At 34.4% G+C, this 16,426-nt stretch overlaps 4 protein-coding genes across 4 annotated transcripts; 2 read left to right on the top strand and 2 right to left on the bottom strand.

The window, feature by feature from the left end:
- Positions 1-256: 256 nt before the first annotated feature.
- On the bottom strand, positions 257-4,325 carry LOC148181234 (uncharacterized). Its single transcript, XM_088035729.1, has 2 exons — positions 4,116-4,325; positions 257-1,144 (listed from the first exon to the last, which is right to left on the bottom strand). The coding sequence occupies exon 2, from the start codon at positions 1,136-1,138 to the stop codon at positions 698-700; it is 441 nt and encodes a 146-aa protein (XP_087891855.1). The 5' UTR covers positions 1,139-1,144; positions 4,116-4,325; the 3' UTR covers positions 257-697.
- A 187-nt stretch (positions 4,326-4,512) lies between these two features.
- PIG-K (Phosphatidylinositol glycan anchor biosynthesis class K) lies at positions 4,513-6,067 on the top strand. The gene is made up of 7 exons (XM_088035686.1): positions 4,513-4,615; positions 4,703-4,844; positions 4,892-5,170; positions 5,217-5,425; positions 5,473-5,590; positions 5,637-5,747; positions 5,794-6,067. Exons 2-7 carry the CDS (start codon positions 4,776-4,778, stop codon positions 6,031-6,033), a joined length of 1,026 nt encoding a protein of 341 aa, XP_087891812.1. The 5' UTR covers positions 4,513-4,615; positions 4,703-4,775; the 3' UTR covers positions 6,034-6,067.
- A 76-nt stretch (positions 6,068-6,143) lies between these two features.
- On the top strand, positions 6,144-10,180 carry Stt3B (catalytic subunit 3B of the oligosaccharyltransferase complex). The gene is made up of 10 exons (XM_088031606.1): positions 6,144-6,422; positions 6,482-6,700; positions 6,751-6,994; positions 7,919-8,289; positions 8,340-8,518; positions 8,568-8,773; positions 8,820-9,097; positions 9,147-9,408; positions 9,460-9,783; positions 9,840-10,180. Exons 1-10 carry the CDS (start codon positions 6,253-6,255, stop codon positions 9,918-9,920), a joined length of 2,334 nt encoding a protein of 777 aa, XP_087887732.1. The 5' UTR covers positions 6,144-6,252; the 3' UTR covers positions 9,921-10,180.
- l(3)L1231 (zf-C3Hc3H domain-containing lethal (3) L1231) lies at positions 10,170-14,828 on the bottom strand. Its single transcript, XM_088031610.1, has 8 exons — positions 14,549-14,828; positions 14,333-14,487; positions 14,029-14,279; positions 13,812-13,978; positions 13,365-13,757; positions 13,146-13,311; positions 11,685-11,882; positions 10,170-11,633 (listed from the first exon to the last, which is right to left on the bottom strand). Exons 2-8 carry the CDS (start codon positions 14,362-14,364, stop codon positions 11,365-11,367), a joined length of 1,476 nt encoding a protein of 491 aa, XP_087887736.1. The 5' UTR covers positions 14,365-14,487; positions 14,549-14,828; the 3' UTR covers positions 10,170-11,364.
- Between the last annotated feature and the right edge of the window lie 1,598 nt (positions 14,829-16,426).

Genomic DNA, 16,426 nt, shown 5'->3' on the forward strand with positions numbered 1-16,426 from the left:
TTGCTGTTTTTATAACTGTTTTTCGAATCAATTAGTTTTGTTTGTCCAAAGTATTGGACTAAAAAACGTAGCACCTCTGTTGGCTGTTCGTTTTTATTTGTAGTAAATAATGTGTGTTTTTATATGCAAATATAATAATTTGCGATTTGCATGCTGATTTATGAAATGGAAAATTCGCCTCGATTTTCCTTTCGGTTTGTGTGTAAAATAGCATTTATGCTGGAAACGGAAATTATGAATTTGAAGCAGAAACGAATACATTTGAAGTATTTTATTTCAAATATAAAGACGTTTATCAAAATAATTACAATTTTGGGACGTTCTGTATGAAACGAAAACACAATATCTGTTAATGAAATAAACTGAAACAAAAATTCTTAAATGGATGAATTACAATGTTTTAGAACTGTTAGGACGTGATCAAATTGCACCTTTTTTCATGCGACGGGATGGACAGGCATCACTCATCAAGGAACTGACAAACCAAACGAAAAATATGATAAAACCTTTAGTTTTAAAGTTCAAATTACATTAAAAAACCAATCGTTATAATAATTCCCTTACGTCTACAGGAAAAACAGATAGGAAACAGCTTGAAATATAAATAAGAAACATCCGTTTAACAATAGGGTCCAGAAAACAGACAATTTCATAACGTATATATAAAATACAACAAATAAAAACATCGTCGTAACCACTACTTCCTGTAATCGTTCTCCTGACAGTCCCGCTTCAGGTGGCCGGGTTTGTGGCATAAGTAGCAGATTTTAGTATTCTCCGGACAGTTCCGAGAGATGTGTCCCGGTCTCTGGCAATTGTGGCACGTTTCATTCGCGATGCCACCGCCTTCGGGACAACTCCGAGCAATGTGGCCCGGCTTTCTGCAATTATAGCAGGACGGCATGTCGGGACTCTGAAGGCAGTCTTTCGCAAAATGACCTTCCCCGTAGCAGCGGTAACAACGCGCGGAATCTTCCTTGCAATCACGGGCGTAGTGGCCCGTCTTGTTGCATTTGTGACACTTCTCCCTGTTTCTGTTGAAACCACCGCGACCACCATCGCGTCCTCCGGGTTGAGAACACTCGCGTGCAAAGTGACCTGGCTGGTTACACTTGTAGCATATACTGCCGGAACTCATGGCTTTCTGAAACAAAATCGATTTGGCTATTATACTTGATCAAGTTTCTTTCATATCCGAAGCAACTTACTACAAGTTGGGCTGATATTAAAAAAGTTATAAATTGTAATGGTTCAAATTTTTGGATATCTCATACGAAATAAGAACAAGGAAAACGTGGAAGATTTGAACATACGTTGCGACAAAGTATAATCATTTTAGAGCGATTATTATTTTTTACAAATACTACCGTTAATAACTTTCTCTTTTTTTCATATATTTGTGGCGGATTTTACGTCATCTTAATACCTTAGTCATTTGAATTAACATTTATATGAGAGACTATTTTTATAACGACTATAATAAATAACATTTAATAGCACTATTTATGATTTATTTAATATGTACACGTATTATAGAGAACAGAGATATTATGAACTGCTAATTATAGGTAATTGTGAAGCTGATTTAAACCAAACCGATTTCTACAAAAAAAAAAACTGTAATTGGAAGTAATGTGGAGCTCCGTTGAGGTTTCGAATTATGGAAGTTTAATCACAATATAAAACAACCAATTAATCATCAACGGTTTTCATTTTGTCGACAATTTTAAATAAACCCCATATTGTCATAACTCATTATAACTTGCGTTTTATGCATTTATTTGACTATTGTATTCAAAGTCGTGCTACTAACAACCAATCAAACGAGAATTTACATAAAAAGAACGCCACTGCAAACATTAAACTTATGATTGAGAAGACCCTTTTAATGGATTTAAAGACAACAATCAAACTATTTTTAAAAAGATCGCTCACGTGAGCTTTTTCTATTTATAACCAAAAAAATGGAAAATATGATTTGTTCTTAATCACTTGAATTTACAATTTTTCATTAACTTTTGGTTGACGTCAGTGTATTTTTACACCTAACATCTATTATTGGTTTATTTATATCCAATCGCGCCCACATTTTGACTTTAAAATTGTAACTTCCCTATGCAAAGTAACTCCATATGGTCTTTTCTTTGGTAACTTTTTGTTCTTTTGCTGGATTAGAAAATCGATATAAAAACTACAATTTCAAATTTCCCGCCGTATTTTTTTTGGGGTAAAAAATAAAAAATCACTGACGCGTCCCTCTTCATTTAACGTCAAGTGGGCGCACAGTGAGGTTAACAAGTGATAAGAAAAGACGTGGTCAAGGTTAAAATGTAAGGCGCGGAATTTAAAAGTTTTATTAGTCCTATAATTTATGATAATTTATTTAATCTTTTTCGAAAATATATTTATCGCTAGAACCAGCCAACTAGATAAAATTTCCGGATATGCCATTCCATAGCAATTTATCAAACTCGCAAATATGGAAAAAATTAAATAAGCCAACATTTCAAGCTAAAAATAAGCTTCTGATGGTTATCAATAAATAAATAAGATTACATGTTTAACTAGAAAGCTCGGTCTTACAAAAAATATACACCGCTTTCGTTTTTGTTGCTCTACCGACTGCCACCGTTTTTCCCTTCGATAAGTTTCACAGGTTGAATTATCTTGTAAGACGTCAAGTCGTTATCATGAATTGCTCGGAAAACCATTGAAATCAATGAGATAAGTAGCAATCAAGACTGCTATGCAATGAATAGTTTTGGAAAAATGCCTCCATCACCAAATAATTTGGCTACGAACTTTTGTTAAAAATAGCTTAGCTTTTTAAGAATGCCTCTCCTCGACAAAGCTCAAAACGATTTATAGTAAAATGGATTTAATTAGTTATTGGCTAGTTCTACAATACTCACAGTATTCTATCGAGCGACTTGTACAAGGAAATTCGTCTCCTTATAAATTGCATAAATCATTCTGCGACAGTTTCAACGTTCACCAACATTATTGTGTCTCAACTTCGCGGGTTCAACCAACTGTTGAACCAGACACAGTATTTGAAATAATGAACGGTTCTACTTTCATTTGGAGACTCTTTAAGTAAAAGTGTGACCTTGTCTAAATAAATTAGGTTATTACAGAATGTTTGATTGTTAAATTTAGAAGAAACGATATAATGCAGCATACCTGTGGTCAAAGTACTGTTAGATTGTCGTAAAGAGCAATCATGTTGTGATAAAATGTTTAATGACCACGGTAAGGATTAATTAGTGAATTCAGTAAAATGTGCACTCATTAATGACAACTTGTTGATTTCAGTACGAAATAATGAGTAATTCATTCTGGGAATTCGGTATCGGTAGATGTAGAAACGATCAAGGATTAGTTGGTCAGATAAACGTAATCGCATAAATATCGGGGAATTACACGCTTATCAGTTTTCTTAGAAATCCAGTTTAATTGATTTGATAGGTAAAAATCGATTTTGTTACCAAATTTCGCGAGTGGTTACTTCCACCGCTCTAGAAAGTAGAAAATTCTAAGTTATGCTTTATTGATCTAACTCATCTTGGATTCACGCTAAATGAATGTCTAGAAAAGTAGGAGAGGTAATCAATTGATTTTAGATTGGAATACAGGACCTGTTTTTGTCGTCCCTAATTACCGCTTACTACTTGACCCTATGACCTATGAATGAAAAAAACCGAAATTTTTATGATTTCCAATTCCGCGTGTTTACGATTGAAAATAGCGTCTTGTTTGCCACCACGTTACTAAAAAAATTTATTGACCTACTAATGACGCTCGGAATTTTTAAGCAAACATGAACAACGAAAATAAAGAACAAACAGATAGAAAATGATTTTTCTAACCTCATTGCGAGTAACTGAATTTTTTATACAAGTCCAAGATGTTCGTCCAAAATCCAAAAGCTTAACCTCACATCGCCTTAAAACGATCCCGAAACGTGTACAAAAGTGGAAAACGAGCTAAAACTTTGCGAAAATATCCGATAAAGCAACGGTAAAAGTGAAATAATTTCCAGTCCACGTGTATGCCTGGGTTCATTTGCGGGACAATAAACATTCTTGCTTAACAAAGAGAGGAAGAGTTCTCACCTTTTTGGCAAATGTTCAAGTTGTTAGATACGTAAAGATGTTTGTGTGAAGAATTAATAGTTTTATTTCACTCAAGCTTTGCCACATTCGAGTCAAATATGTTGTGTATAAGCAAAACACTTGTAAAATATGTACGACGATGAGAACCGGTACTGCGCGCATTAAATGCCAGATGAATGTTCTGAGCATTTTTCTGCGCACCAGTACAGTTGCTTTCCGGCGCTAAACACGCGCGAAATTAAAACTAGAAATATGGATTTACCTTCCAGTGATCGATTTTCGCCCAAACTTAACAACAAACGTCAGATTTTGATTTAATTTAACCTACCTCGTGTCACTTTTGACATTTAGTCATTGGCTGTAGACAATTTTGTTGGAGATTTTATATTTCTAAAAATAGCGGCATCCGGTGCAAGGTTATTGTGTAACAATTTACAAAGGCGCCAAATTCAAACTTAACAACGCGATTGCTTTTCGTTTATGTGGAATAAACTCTACAAGTAAAGCGAATTACGTGGGGTGTTTTTACTGACACGACACGCACCACTTGGGCTTCAATCTCTGTGATTTTAAGACCGTTTTTTTAGGTGTCGTCCTCTCTTTATGACCTAACCTATTTTCGTGACAGTGACAGCCCTACGCCCTAACCTAGTCATTAGCATGAGAGAAATTACAATTTCTCTCGTTCTGTTAGCAGTCTTAAGTAACCTACAATACTGTAACGCGGAGGTATTTTAATAGTCAATATTATTTTACATTGTAATGGTAATTTTTAGCCGGATCTTGAAATCCTAAAAAATGGGCATACAAACAATTGGGCCGTCTTAGTCGATACCAGCCGCTTCTGGTTTAATTATCGACATGTAGCCAACGTCTTGTCGATTTACCGAAGTGTGAAACGACTTGGAATACCAGATAGTCAAATAATTCTCATGATTGCTGATGATATGGCTTGTAACCCGCGAAATCCACGTCCAGCGACGGTTTTTAACAATGCAAATCAACATATAAATGTCTATGGGGATGATGTAGAAGTAGACTACCGAGGATATGAAGTAATGACTCAGTAAAATTAAAAATAAACTAAGAGAACTGTTGTAGGTGACTGTTGAAAATTTCGTACGTCTTTTGACCGGAAGATTGCCTCCTGGTACCCCCAGATCAAAACAGTTGCTTACAGATGAGGGGAGCAACGTTCTCATTTACTTAACAGGTCATGGAGGTGATGGCTTTTTGAAATTCCAAGACTCTGAGGAAATCACAAGTCAGGAAATGGCTGATGCTTTGGAGCAAATGTGGCAGAAGCAAAGGTATAATTCAAAACGTCCTTCTTCAGCTCACATTACCTATTTTGTAGATATCATGAAATATTCTTTATGATTGATACTTGCCAGGCAGCGTCAATGTACGAAAGATTTTACTCTCCCAATATTCTAGCTGTTGGAAGTAGCTTGGTTGGGGAAGATTCACTCTCTGTAAGAAGTTCTTAACTTTTGGCCGTTGTTGACATTATTTTTTCAGCATCATGTGGACCCTGCTATTGGAGTTTACATAATTGATCGCTACACGTATTATGCGTTGGAATTTTTGGAAAACGTGGACGAGCATACAAATAAAACTATGGGAGAATTTGTGAGTTTTTTTTAGTTATACAATTGGTCTTTATTGACATTTACAGCTAAATGTGTGCCCCAAGAGAGTCTGCATTTCAACAGTCGGTGTCCGACGAGATTTATTTGCACGAAATCCACACACAGTCCCCATTACAGACTTTTTTGGCTCTGTAAGACCAGTGGAAGTCATCAGTGATATAACTCCTCAGCCCGCAATTCCCAAGGAAATTAGAGACAAGGGAGTGCCTGAACCAAAGAAATACCGCTACATTCCGCCCCTCGTCAATTTTCATAGTTTAGTGTAATGTTTTTGTACTTTAATAAATCACATTTCCCTTTTCTTCGGTTTTAAATTTTTGCCGCGTTCACAAATGATAAATTATCATTTAGTGTCAAATTAAAAATCCCCAATGATTCAATGACAAATGCCAGGTTGTCAACAAGTCAGCCAATGGGAAATGGCCGTCTGAAAGCAAAGTAACCTCTGAGAGTGTGTATGCGTGTCATGTTTTTGGTTGTCAAAAATGGTTCAAGCCGGTTCGAAAAAGTCACAAATAACCAAAATAAATAGTAAAACGGGAATAAACAGTTTAATAATTTTCGTAGTTCTTCTACTAGCATGGATAGCCGGCTTCTCATCCCGTCTATTCGCGGTTATTAGATTTGAAAGTATAATTCACGAATTCGATCCATGGTAAGAAGAAAACGAAGAAATCCACAATTCTGAATGACACGCTGCTTCCCCTGTTTCAGGTTCAACTACAGAGCGACCGCATATATGGTAAAGCATGGTTTTTACAACTTTTTGAATTGGTTCGATGAAAGAGCATGGTATCCTCTGGGACGTATTGTGGGGGGCACGGTTTATCCCGGCCTCATGATCACCTCCGGGAGCATTCACTATGTTCTGCACCTGCTGAATATAAATGTACATATACGTGACATTTGCGTGTTTTTAGCACCAATATTCAGGTGAAGATGATTAAAGTGATAAGGTTTAACATTTAATAATGTTTTTGCAGTGGTCTAACGGCCATTTCCACGTACTTTTTGACCAAGGAACTGTGGTCTGCAGGTGCTGGTCTTTTTGCAGCATGTTTTATCGCCATTGTGCCTGGTTACATCAGTCGGTCTGTTGCTGGAAGTTATGACAACGAAGGAATCGCCATTTTTGCACTTCAATTTACGTATTTTCTTTGGATTAAATCTGTTAAGACTGGTTCTGTGTTTTGGGCTGTGGCTGCAGCACTCTCTTATTTTTACATGGTAAGCTAACATAATCTTTTTTCACTCTTTATTTTTTTTTATTTTTATATTTTATTTTATACACTTTATTTTTTGTTTATTTTCGTTGTTTAACAAACAATGTGAAGAGCTGATTGTTTTTATATAGAACGCTAGTAAATATAAATATACAATTTAATTTTATGCAAACGATTTGTAAAAAAGAGGTTCATAACACAACAAAAACAACAACAAAAAGTGGTTTTATGCATCATTTTGGATAGTTATGATGACATTATATTTGATACTAGTCTGGACTGAAATGTACCTAGAAAACGTTTAAATAATTTTTGTGCCGATAAGCTTATAATTTGTGAGTATGTCAGCAAAAACTTAAAAATACATAAAACTGTTATTAATTTGCCGACGTTTTAAGATATACCTAATTTGCAAGCAATTAATATTGCCTAATAAGCCGGAAATTACATTTAATGCATTATTATTATTATTATTATTATTACACCTTTATTGATGTTTAATTAACAGGAAGCTAAAGTATGCACTTGCATTTTTATTGATAACTCATATTTTTATTATTTATAAGTATTACAACATCAACCTTATAAGATAATGCGATAAGTGTTCGATAATGTTGACCTATTTTCCGCCGTAAAAATATTGGGCATCAGCATCAGTTTATCTGTCCGAGTAGTAAAAATGATTGCGTGGATTGTTATAATGCGAATATTTTCAAACCATTTCCTGAGGGAATTTTCAGGTTCTCATCCAATATTTGCAGCAGTTTTTCATGCGCCTTACAGGAAGCGTTCAAAATAGAACTTGAACCTAAAATCGCAATGCAAATGTATGACACCTAATTACGATTGTTTTATAGTATTCAAATTCAATTTAAAATCGCCCTCAAAAGAGCTTTTTACGTTGCTCAATTTAGTGTGTGTTTTTCAGGTTTCGGCATGGGGAGGCTACGTATTCATCATCAACTTGATCCCTCTACACGTCTTCGTGTTGCTACTTATGGGGCGTTTTTCAAATAGACTATTTACGAGTTATACAACCTTTTACATCCTTGGATTAATTTGTTCAATGCAAATACCATTTGTCGGCTTCCAACCAATTCGTACCAGCGAACACATGGCCGCTTCTGGCGTCTTTGCGTTATTATTTGCGGTTGCTACTTTGAAGTACTTGCAATCGATGCTCTCTAAGTCGGAATTCAAGTCTTTGGTTATCTTCGGCGGGCTGATTGCGGCGGGAGTTGTATTTTTGACAGTTGTGGGGCTAACGTACGCTGGGTACATTGCTCCTTGGAGTGGAAGGTGAGTTAGAAAAGACCATTTTATGGGACTAATACGACGTTTCGTTGTAGATTTTATTCGCTATGGGACACGGGTTACGCTAAAATTCATATTCCTATCATTGCTTCGGTTTCTGAGCACCAACCGACTACCTGGTTTTCATTCTTCTTTGACTTACACATTTTGGTTGCTACCTTCCCAGCCGGTTTATGGTACTGCATCAAGAACGTGAACGACGAGAGAGTTTTTGGTACTCTATTTTCGTCCGTGGAAACTTAATCTCACGTTTGTTGTTTCAGTAATTCTTTACGCTCTGAGCGCTGTATACTTTGCCGGAGTAATGGTTCGTTTGATGCTGACATTAACCCCCGTGGTTTGTATACTAAGCGGCATCGCCTTTTCTGGACTCTTAGAATTATTCCTGAGGGAAGATGACACTCCCAGAAGCGACGATAGCGAAGATGAAGACCAATCGCCTCCTAGTAATAGAAGACTATACGATAAGGTGAGTCTCTTTTTCTTGAAACTGGTGGAACATATCGTCGTTTTAGGCTGTTGCTGGACGTGTGCCAAAAATGAAACACGAACAAAATAAAGAATCGGACGGAATTGGTCCTAATATACGTAGCATTGTTACTGTAGTAATCATGTTGTTGCTGATGTTGTTTGCGGTGCATTGTACTTGGGTTACCAGCAACGCATACTCGAGTCCTAGCATAGTTTTGGCTTCTTATAGTGGTGACGGAACTAGACAAATTTTGGACGATTTCCGCGAAGCATATTTCTGGTTGTCCCAAAACACGGCCGATGATGCGAGGGTCATGAGTTGGTACGTTACTTTAGTTTTGTTGAGCAACAACTCTATAGGTGTTGTATAGGTGGGATTATGGCTATCAAATTGCTGGTATGGCGAATCGGACAACGCTAGTGGACAATAATACTTGGAACAATAGTCATATAGCACTGGTGGGGAAGGCTATGTCATCTAACGAAACAGCCGCATATGACATTATGACCGCTTTGGATGTTGATTACGTCCTCGTCATTTTCGGAGGTGTGATTGGGTACTCTGGGGATGATATTAACAAGTTCTTGTGGATGGTCAGAATCGCTGAGGGTGAACATCCGAAGGATATAAGAGTGAGTTACTATTGTCTTCGGTTTCAAACTAATGTTTTTTGTTTCATTTAGGAGAGCGACTACTTCACCGAGCACGGCGAATTCCGCGTGGACGCCGAGGGCGCCCCCACGCTCTTGAATTCCTTAATGTACAAACTGAGTTATTACCGTTTCGGCGAACTGAAACTGGATTTCCGTACTCCCGGTGGTTTTGATCGCACTCGTAATGCTGTTATCGGCAATAAAGATTTTCAACTGACCTATTTGGAAGAGGCGTATACCACCGAGCACTGGTTGGTACGGATATACAGGGTGAAGAAACCAGATGAGTTCAACCGGCCACGAATTCCTGTAGCAAATAGAGTGGTTAAGTCCCCGAACTTCGTTTCGAAGAAGGTAAGAGGAGTATTGGAGGTTCAATTGATTATTGAAATTATTGATTATTTTTTCAGAGCACCAAACGCAAAAAGGGTACAATTAAAAATAAACCTGTTGTAGTCAAGGGTAAGAGACTGTCGACGAAGCAAGTGTAAAGTAGTGTGCAGAAGATTTACGAAATCAGTTCAGTTGTTGTTAGTTATTGTTTAATATCACGTTTGGTTGAATGTAAGTTTTTGTTACTGTGTCAAATTATTTAGTTGAGATGTTCAGAGTTTTTTCTTCGCAGTTTCATTGAAAGGTCATCTTTTCACTATGTGATAATTGTGTAAAATAAAGGTAATAAATCTTTTTGCACTGTAACAGATCGTTTTGTGTGATTTTTGAACTATATTAAACATCACTTTGTAAATTATTGTATTTTTTATTAACATGTTTATCCTAAGAATATGTACAACTTGAAATGTTACATGTAAACAACTTAAGAAACTAGCTAATCTTGTTACACGTACACTTAGTAAATGTTTAACAATGAAGTTACAAACTGACTTGTTGATATTATGAAAGTAATATATTGATGAGTTAAAAAAAAGGCCATTTTCCACAATACAAATTTTAAAGCATTTACTGTTTTCCTCGTTATTGCAGTGTATTCAAGTGGAAGATTTGCGATATAAAATATAATTCCAAATTCGCTTTTTACAAGATCAATTTTTATTCACAACATTGTCTACAAAATACTATCTAAAATTATTGTACAAAATCCATAATTACAATTTCCAATGAAAACATTGAAGTCAAATGATAGAGCAACACTTTTTAAGTTCACAAAATACTATTTTACATCTTCCAATCACATTATTAAAACTAATACAGGAATTGTTTATAATTTAAAACTGTTCTACTCAGATGGACTACATAGCGTTGGCTAGTTATTCAGTTATCTTAAATAAAATACAAATAAACGCATATAAAAATAATATAAATAGTACCAAATGGAAAATGTGGGGTTGTTTGGAAATAAATAAAAAATAAATAACAGTTTAATTGAATAGAAACAACTCGGTATATGCGTCCTAGTAACGAAACTAGACGCATAACTATACACTTCTTACTAGGAAAAAAAATCAATTTACATCATTCCTAAGACATTTTCAATTGTGTGTTAAAAAAAGCCTGTAATTGCACAAGTAATAACTGGTATATTCACAATATCAACAATCAAACTAAAAATAAGCATACATTAACAAATACGTGATGTTTTTACAAGTTATGAACAATTTAGAATGTAAGTTAACCTAATGAAGCTAAACGTACTATTCAGTCTTGGAACTATAGATTGAAATCAGTGGTCACATAAATAAATTTGATTGTTTACATAACTTTTGGTAAATTTCATAGGTACATATAAGCGTTTTATTTCCAACCAAACAAAAGACGAAGCAATGATATCAAAATGTTGGGATCACTGGTCAGTTTCTGCCATGAGCGTTCCTACAGCTACTATATACAAAATAGAATGGACTTATACCAGTTATTATTAATTATATTACTGTAGATTGTACTGTCAAGGTGAAAACTTCATACGCAAATTATCTATTAAGAATGAGACTGTGGTTCAACAGGCAAGAGAAAGGACGATGTTTGTGCTACCATACTATCACCACATGGAGTATAACCATTATGAAACACATCGGGAATCTGAACTAACGATTCTGCCAACGTGTGTTCATCTAATAAAGAATCTAATAGACCCTGGGATTGGCTTAACTTTTCTAGAGATTTGACGTCATTGTCAACGGCAGCCAATGCTTTTTCCAGTTCTTCCGCTTCTTCACGGGATGGCTCATATTCACCATTTCGGTTAACTACAAGAAATCAATTAATTAACGTAATTCTTGAGTGTCAAAACCTTTTACCTGCGAAGAAGTCACTAAACTCATCGACTTGTATCGTACTAAGAACAGTACTGATATCGGTCTCTTCAAGTAGATGAGAAGCTTGCGTCTCTAGAACCTGTGCTAGAGCATCAGACTCGTTCAGTCCTAGTACTTGATCAACCATGTGGATGTCCTCTTCAAGCTCTGGAGAAGCCGCGTGTACAATTTCGCCAACTTCTGAAAGTTATGAAAAGAACTTTAGTTAGACAGACCGGTTAAGTGAACAAGAATCGTTGTTTGCTTAATAAATGGCCAAGTTAAGCTCGACCAACAGTTTCCGGCGCTTTATTTATCTTAGATTTACTTAAACTGCATAAAACATAATATTGAAGTAGAATGTTTTTTCACAGAAACAATTAACAGTTGTCTGTTACTATTTCGACATGTTAAAGGAACAGTCAGTGATTAAAAGTGGTAATTAAAAGAAGATATTTAATGCAGGCTCAGCAAAGAAGTAATGAATCAAACCAAAAAGCACAAAGAGTCAAATAAAATAGACAAATAAAAAAACGAAAAACAACAAAACTGAACAAGTTCTTATTTTAATATTACAAGTCACGATGCGTCGATAATAAAAACCAAATTTTTGGACCAGATTCTTGAGTTTCGCCAACTATAAGCGGATGCAAATTTTCTAAATTTTACATTAAAAATTAAAGAACATTTTAAGAGTGGCCACAAGTATTGCCGGACCCTGTATAATGTGTATTTTATTTGATTTGATTATTTGATTGACTAATTACAATTTTAATTTTTTTTTTTTCATTTTATTGTGTTATTTAATTTCATCGGCGCGTTTTTGTTTTTTGTTTTTTGTATTTAATAAACAATAAGTATTGATAATAAATATAAATTATAATAATATACATAGTAGCAGAAATATAGTATCTGACAAAACATAAATTGCATTAAAAGTTTGTGATGAATTCAGCGAGAAATACGCTGCATATACAGTAGTTCTTCATTAATCCCGTATAATGACGGCATTAATGGATTTTTAAGCATAAGAAGAAAAGTGATGTTGTCTTATACTTATATCATCATCTACCGCGCTAATCTAAACCACCTGATTGCACTTTAAATTCTTTTTTCAACAGATTTCTTATCAACAACGTGATTCAATAAAAAAAAACTGTTTAATAAAAATCAGTATGTTTGCAAGCACCCTACCTCAGCTGTAAAAAAGTACTTAAAAACAACAATTAGAAGCGATAAAATTACCATCATAACAATTACGATTACTGCCAATACAATTATCGCCATGGCCTATTTTATTTTGATTCTAATTATGAAATTCCATGTTTTGTTACAGTTTAAATCTAAGAATACTGTAATTACCCACATTTACAAAACAATGGATTTAAGGTTACTTTTCTCAAATACACGAAACAAAACATTAGCAAACAACGATTGTTTTGCACGAAGGTTTTTCCCACTTACCAGATGCGACAGGGATATTTATTATTGCACTTGGTGTCGTTGTTTCTGGTGTTTTGATGGGTTTCTTTTTCTTTTTATTGCGTTTTTGGGGCCGTATCATGGCAGACGGTTTTACTTTCTTTCGTAACTTCTTTGGTTTTGCTTCTTGGTATAATTTGTAGTTATCCTAAAAGCAATAATTTAGTACGAAATGTATAACAATAACATGATTATTCTTACCCTTTTTCGAGCATGCTCAGGACACAAAGGTAATTCATGGGTGATATCAAAAACAGGTACTGAACACTGAGTGTTATCAGCAAATTTAGCCGTACAATAACCAAACAACACCTGATCTGTGTTTAACATTATGTGTAATGTACAATGCCTTGTACAAGGCAGTGCCGGTTGGAAACAGTTTTCCACTTGACATATAATGGGTGCAACAAGTCTATCATAACCTGTTTGATGCACATTTCGACTAATTTTCGTCGATTCAGTTTTTAGAGGAGTTTCTGGGAGTTTCTTAGGTTTACCCACATTACTCCTCATGATCTGTTGGAGATGCCTCATAAACTCATGGCGAGTAATTTCTATCCGTTCCTCTCGTGATCTGTCTTCAAGTTTAAACTTCTGTTAAAAATATAGCAATTAATAAAAGGAAAAGGTGGAAAACTAAATAATTACTTCGAGACTCGCACTAAACCAGTAGTGTTGGTAGTGGTTGTAAAAGTCCTCAATATTATCTATCCGCTGCAGGGTTTCATGGTGGGTGGCCCTAATGCTGCCCCATTTTAACCGAGGCTTGACACTTGAAGGGGATTTGTGCGTTTTAAAATTTTCTTCACTTAAACCTGAAAATCTCACTTAGCCACACGTTCTTTGGTTTAATGGTTACACTTACCTATAATACTGGGACTAATAATTTTAGTTTCGATATCGTCTTCATCAAATTCAATTTTCACCTTGGTATCAAGATCACTATTGGGAGAATTTGAAAAACCCAATGAATTTTTGATGAATGTTGGTTCCACGCTTCTATCAACATTATTGTATGTGTCCTTAGTCCCTAATGATTTTACCGGCTTAGAATAATTTGTTTGTCCTAAAGTTCTAGCTTTAACTATGGTTGGTGGTGGAACTAACCCATTACACCTACAACAGCAACAAATGATAGAGAGATAAATACTATCTTAAAACGATCTTACCTTTGATTTCCTTTAATCCCTGAATTGAACATCTTACGGTTTTTAAGTGAAATAACAGCTAGTTATGTACATTTTCCTACCATTAGAAATTACATTAATGTTTTGTCATTAATCTTCCTGTTGTTAACATGAACCAATTCAAAACGACACTCATTCTGAAAAATAAACATCGGTTAATGTTATTTATTATTGATATCATGAGTTAATTCAATTTACCACAACATAATAAGCTTATTTAGTAGAGTTTACTTGACAGGTCATATAAGGTTATGACTCCAAAAAAAAATGTGACATAAATGCACTTGAAAAGCACCTAGTAAATTAAAATGTGTAAACTAAAAAAATATTGACTGGTTTCTTACGAAAGAAAAAATTAATTAGAGAGGATTGTTGTAAAAATTGTAATAAACTTTAATATGTTTTGTTTGACAAATGACAAAAACTATAAAACCCATTTCTACCAATCTCACTACCAACCTAAGTGATAAGATTAGACAAAGTCCCTAAAAATGTCTACTCTTGTTTGCTACTTTTTGCTAATATACACTAATTCGTTTGCATATTGTTAAATATGATGTTTATTAAGCAACAATAACAACTGATTTGTATTCTCATTGGCATGATTTAAAGAAAAAACAATCGCTTTAAATCCAAACTCTTAACTTCAAGGACAGATCATAGATGTCGCCAGGGTACGAAGCTTTATGACAAATTTAAAATTATAGGCGGGAATCGCAAGAAAACCCTTTATCGTGTTTTGTATTTACACAAGGAAGAACGCTGTAAATAAAATTCAATAAATAAAGGGATTGATAAACTGAGTAAGTAAAATCAATCTTAAGCAATTCTTTTGCGATACACATAATGACTATTAATGATTTGATTACGTCTACCTTAAAAATTAATTAAGCAATTATTTGGTTTACTCTAATAATCTCAAGCAATGAAATTTGCAATAATTATATTGTAGAATTCAGCGTTACGTGCTCTTTTGTAACACAACTTAAATTTATTAACATACAACTGGAATAAAAACAAATCTAATTTTTGAATTCAGAATTGTCAACATTGATTTACATCCTCAAATAAAGAAACCGTCCTATCATAGTTGACATATTGAAGTCAGCAAGAACAAGAGTACGGTCGTTGATAATTTATTGTGGCACTGGGGATGACTGACATTTTCAGTTTGGGAATAAAGATTTGAGGGCGTTTGGTCTCGCAGAGACTTGACCTTTATGAATTAATTATTGAATTTATTATTTAATTAATATTTAATCAGAGATAAAAAAGGGGATATTGCCAAAAAACAACAAACCAAACTGATTTCTGAAAGTAAAACACAATACATTTTCAATAGGTTTATACTAGCGACTTTTATACTCGTCGATTTTAGAAAATTGCAAAGGTCATATTTCTCATCTGTTCAGTAGAAAGAATTCCAATCTGCGACAAAAAGATTTCGCTTTAAATAACTCTGTTTTATCGATTCTGTTAAATTGCAAAGTTGTGCAATTGACGGATTCAGTAATGACTTTCATTATATTTTCAATCGCACACTCTGTAGTTATTATTACTAGATACTATTTCTGTACTACATACAAAGGTTTAATTTTTTTGGGTAAAAGTATACAACATCGACTAAATATTTTTACATTCTGTCTGTTAAAATTTTATATAAACTGATCGCTCCATAAAGTCGAAAAATTGAATTGGACACATGAAGTAGATCAGCATTCACAGACGCAATGCAATTCGCGAAATATTATTTCAAACAATTGTTAACTCGCTGATTAAACCAATGAAATTCAGATACCTAATTCAAGTTTACTGTTCAGTCAAATTAATTTTGTCAGTTCACAATTTAAATTGACATCAAAGTCGTAATGCAGTTCTGTGTTATAATTTGTAATGTTTGAATCATTGCATTGACGTTTGAATTAAAATTTAAATTAATATTATTTTAAAATTATTTAGACAAAGCATAAATATTGTATTCAAGTATTTTAAATTCAAAACGAGGCGATGTTGTACGTAGAAAAACAAGAATTTTATTACGTTGATTAAAGGACTGCCAAAATATTTTAGTGTAGT

Source organism: Gnatocerus cornutus, chromosome 1 (genome assembly GCF_029298725.1).
Source record: "Gnatocerus cornutus isolate USDA-ARS CGAHR chromosome 1, icGnaCorn1.1, whole genome shotgun sequence".
Classification (NCBI taxonomy): Eukaryota; Metazoa; Arthropoda; class Insecta; order Coleoptera; family Tenebrionidae; genus Gnatocerus; species Gnatocerus cornutus.

Bases quoted from the DNA above. Each gene is read 5' to 3' on its own strand.
- LOC148181234 (XM_088035729.1), bottom strand. From the start codon at position 1,138: ATGAGTTCCGGCAGTATATGCTACAAGTGTAACCAGCCAGGTCACTTT.
- PIG-K (XM_088035686.1), top strand. From the start codon at position 4,776: ATGAGAGAAATTACAATTTCTCTCGTTCTGTTAGCAGTCTTAAGTAAC. The intron at 4,845-4,891 runs GTATTTTAATAG...GGTAATTTTTAG, and splicing joins TACAATACTGTAACGCGGAG to CCGGATCTTGAAATCCTAAA. The intron at 5,748-5,793 runs GTGAGTTTTTTT...TGACATTTACAG, and splicing joins ATAAAACTATGGGAGAATTT to CTAAATGTGTGCCCCAAGAG.
- Stt3B (XM_088031606.1), top strand. From the start codon at position 6,253: ATGGTTCAAGCCGGTTCGAAAAAGTCACAAATAACCAAAATAAATAGT. The intron at 6,995-7,918 runs GTAAGCTAACAT...TGTGTTTTTCAG, and splicing joins CACTCTCTTATTTTTACATG to GTTTCGGCATGGGGAGGCTA. The intron at 9,409-9,459 runs GTGAGTTACTAT...TGTTTCATTTAG, and splicing joins AACATCCGAAGGATATAAGA to GAGAGCGACTACTTCACCGA.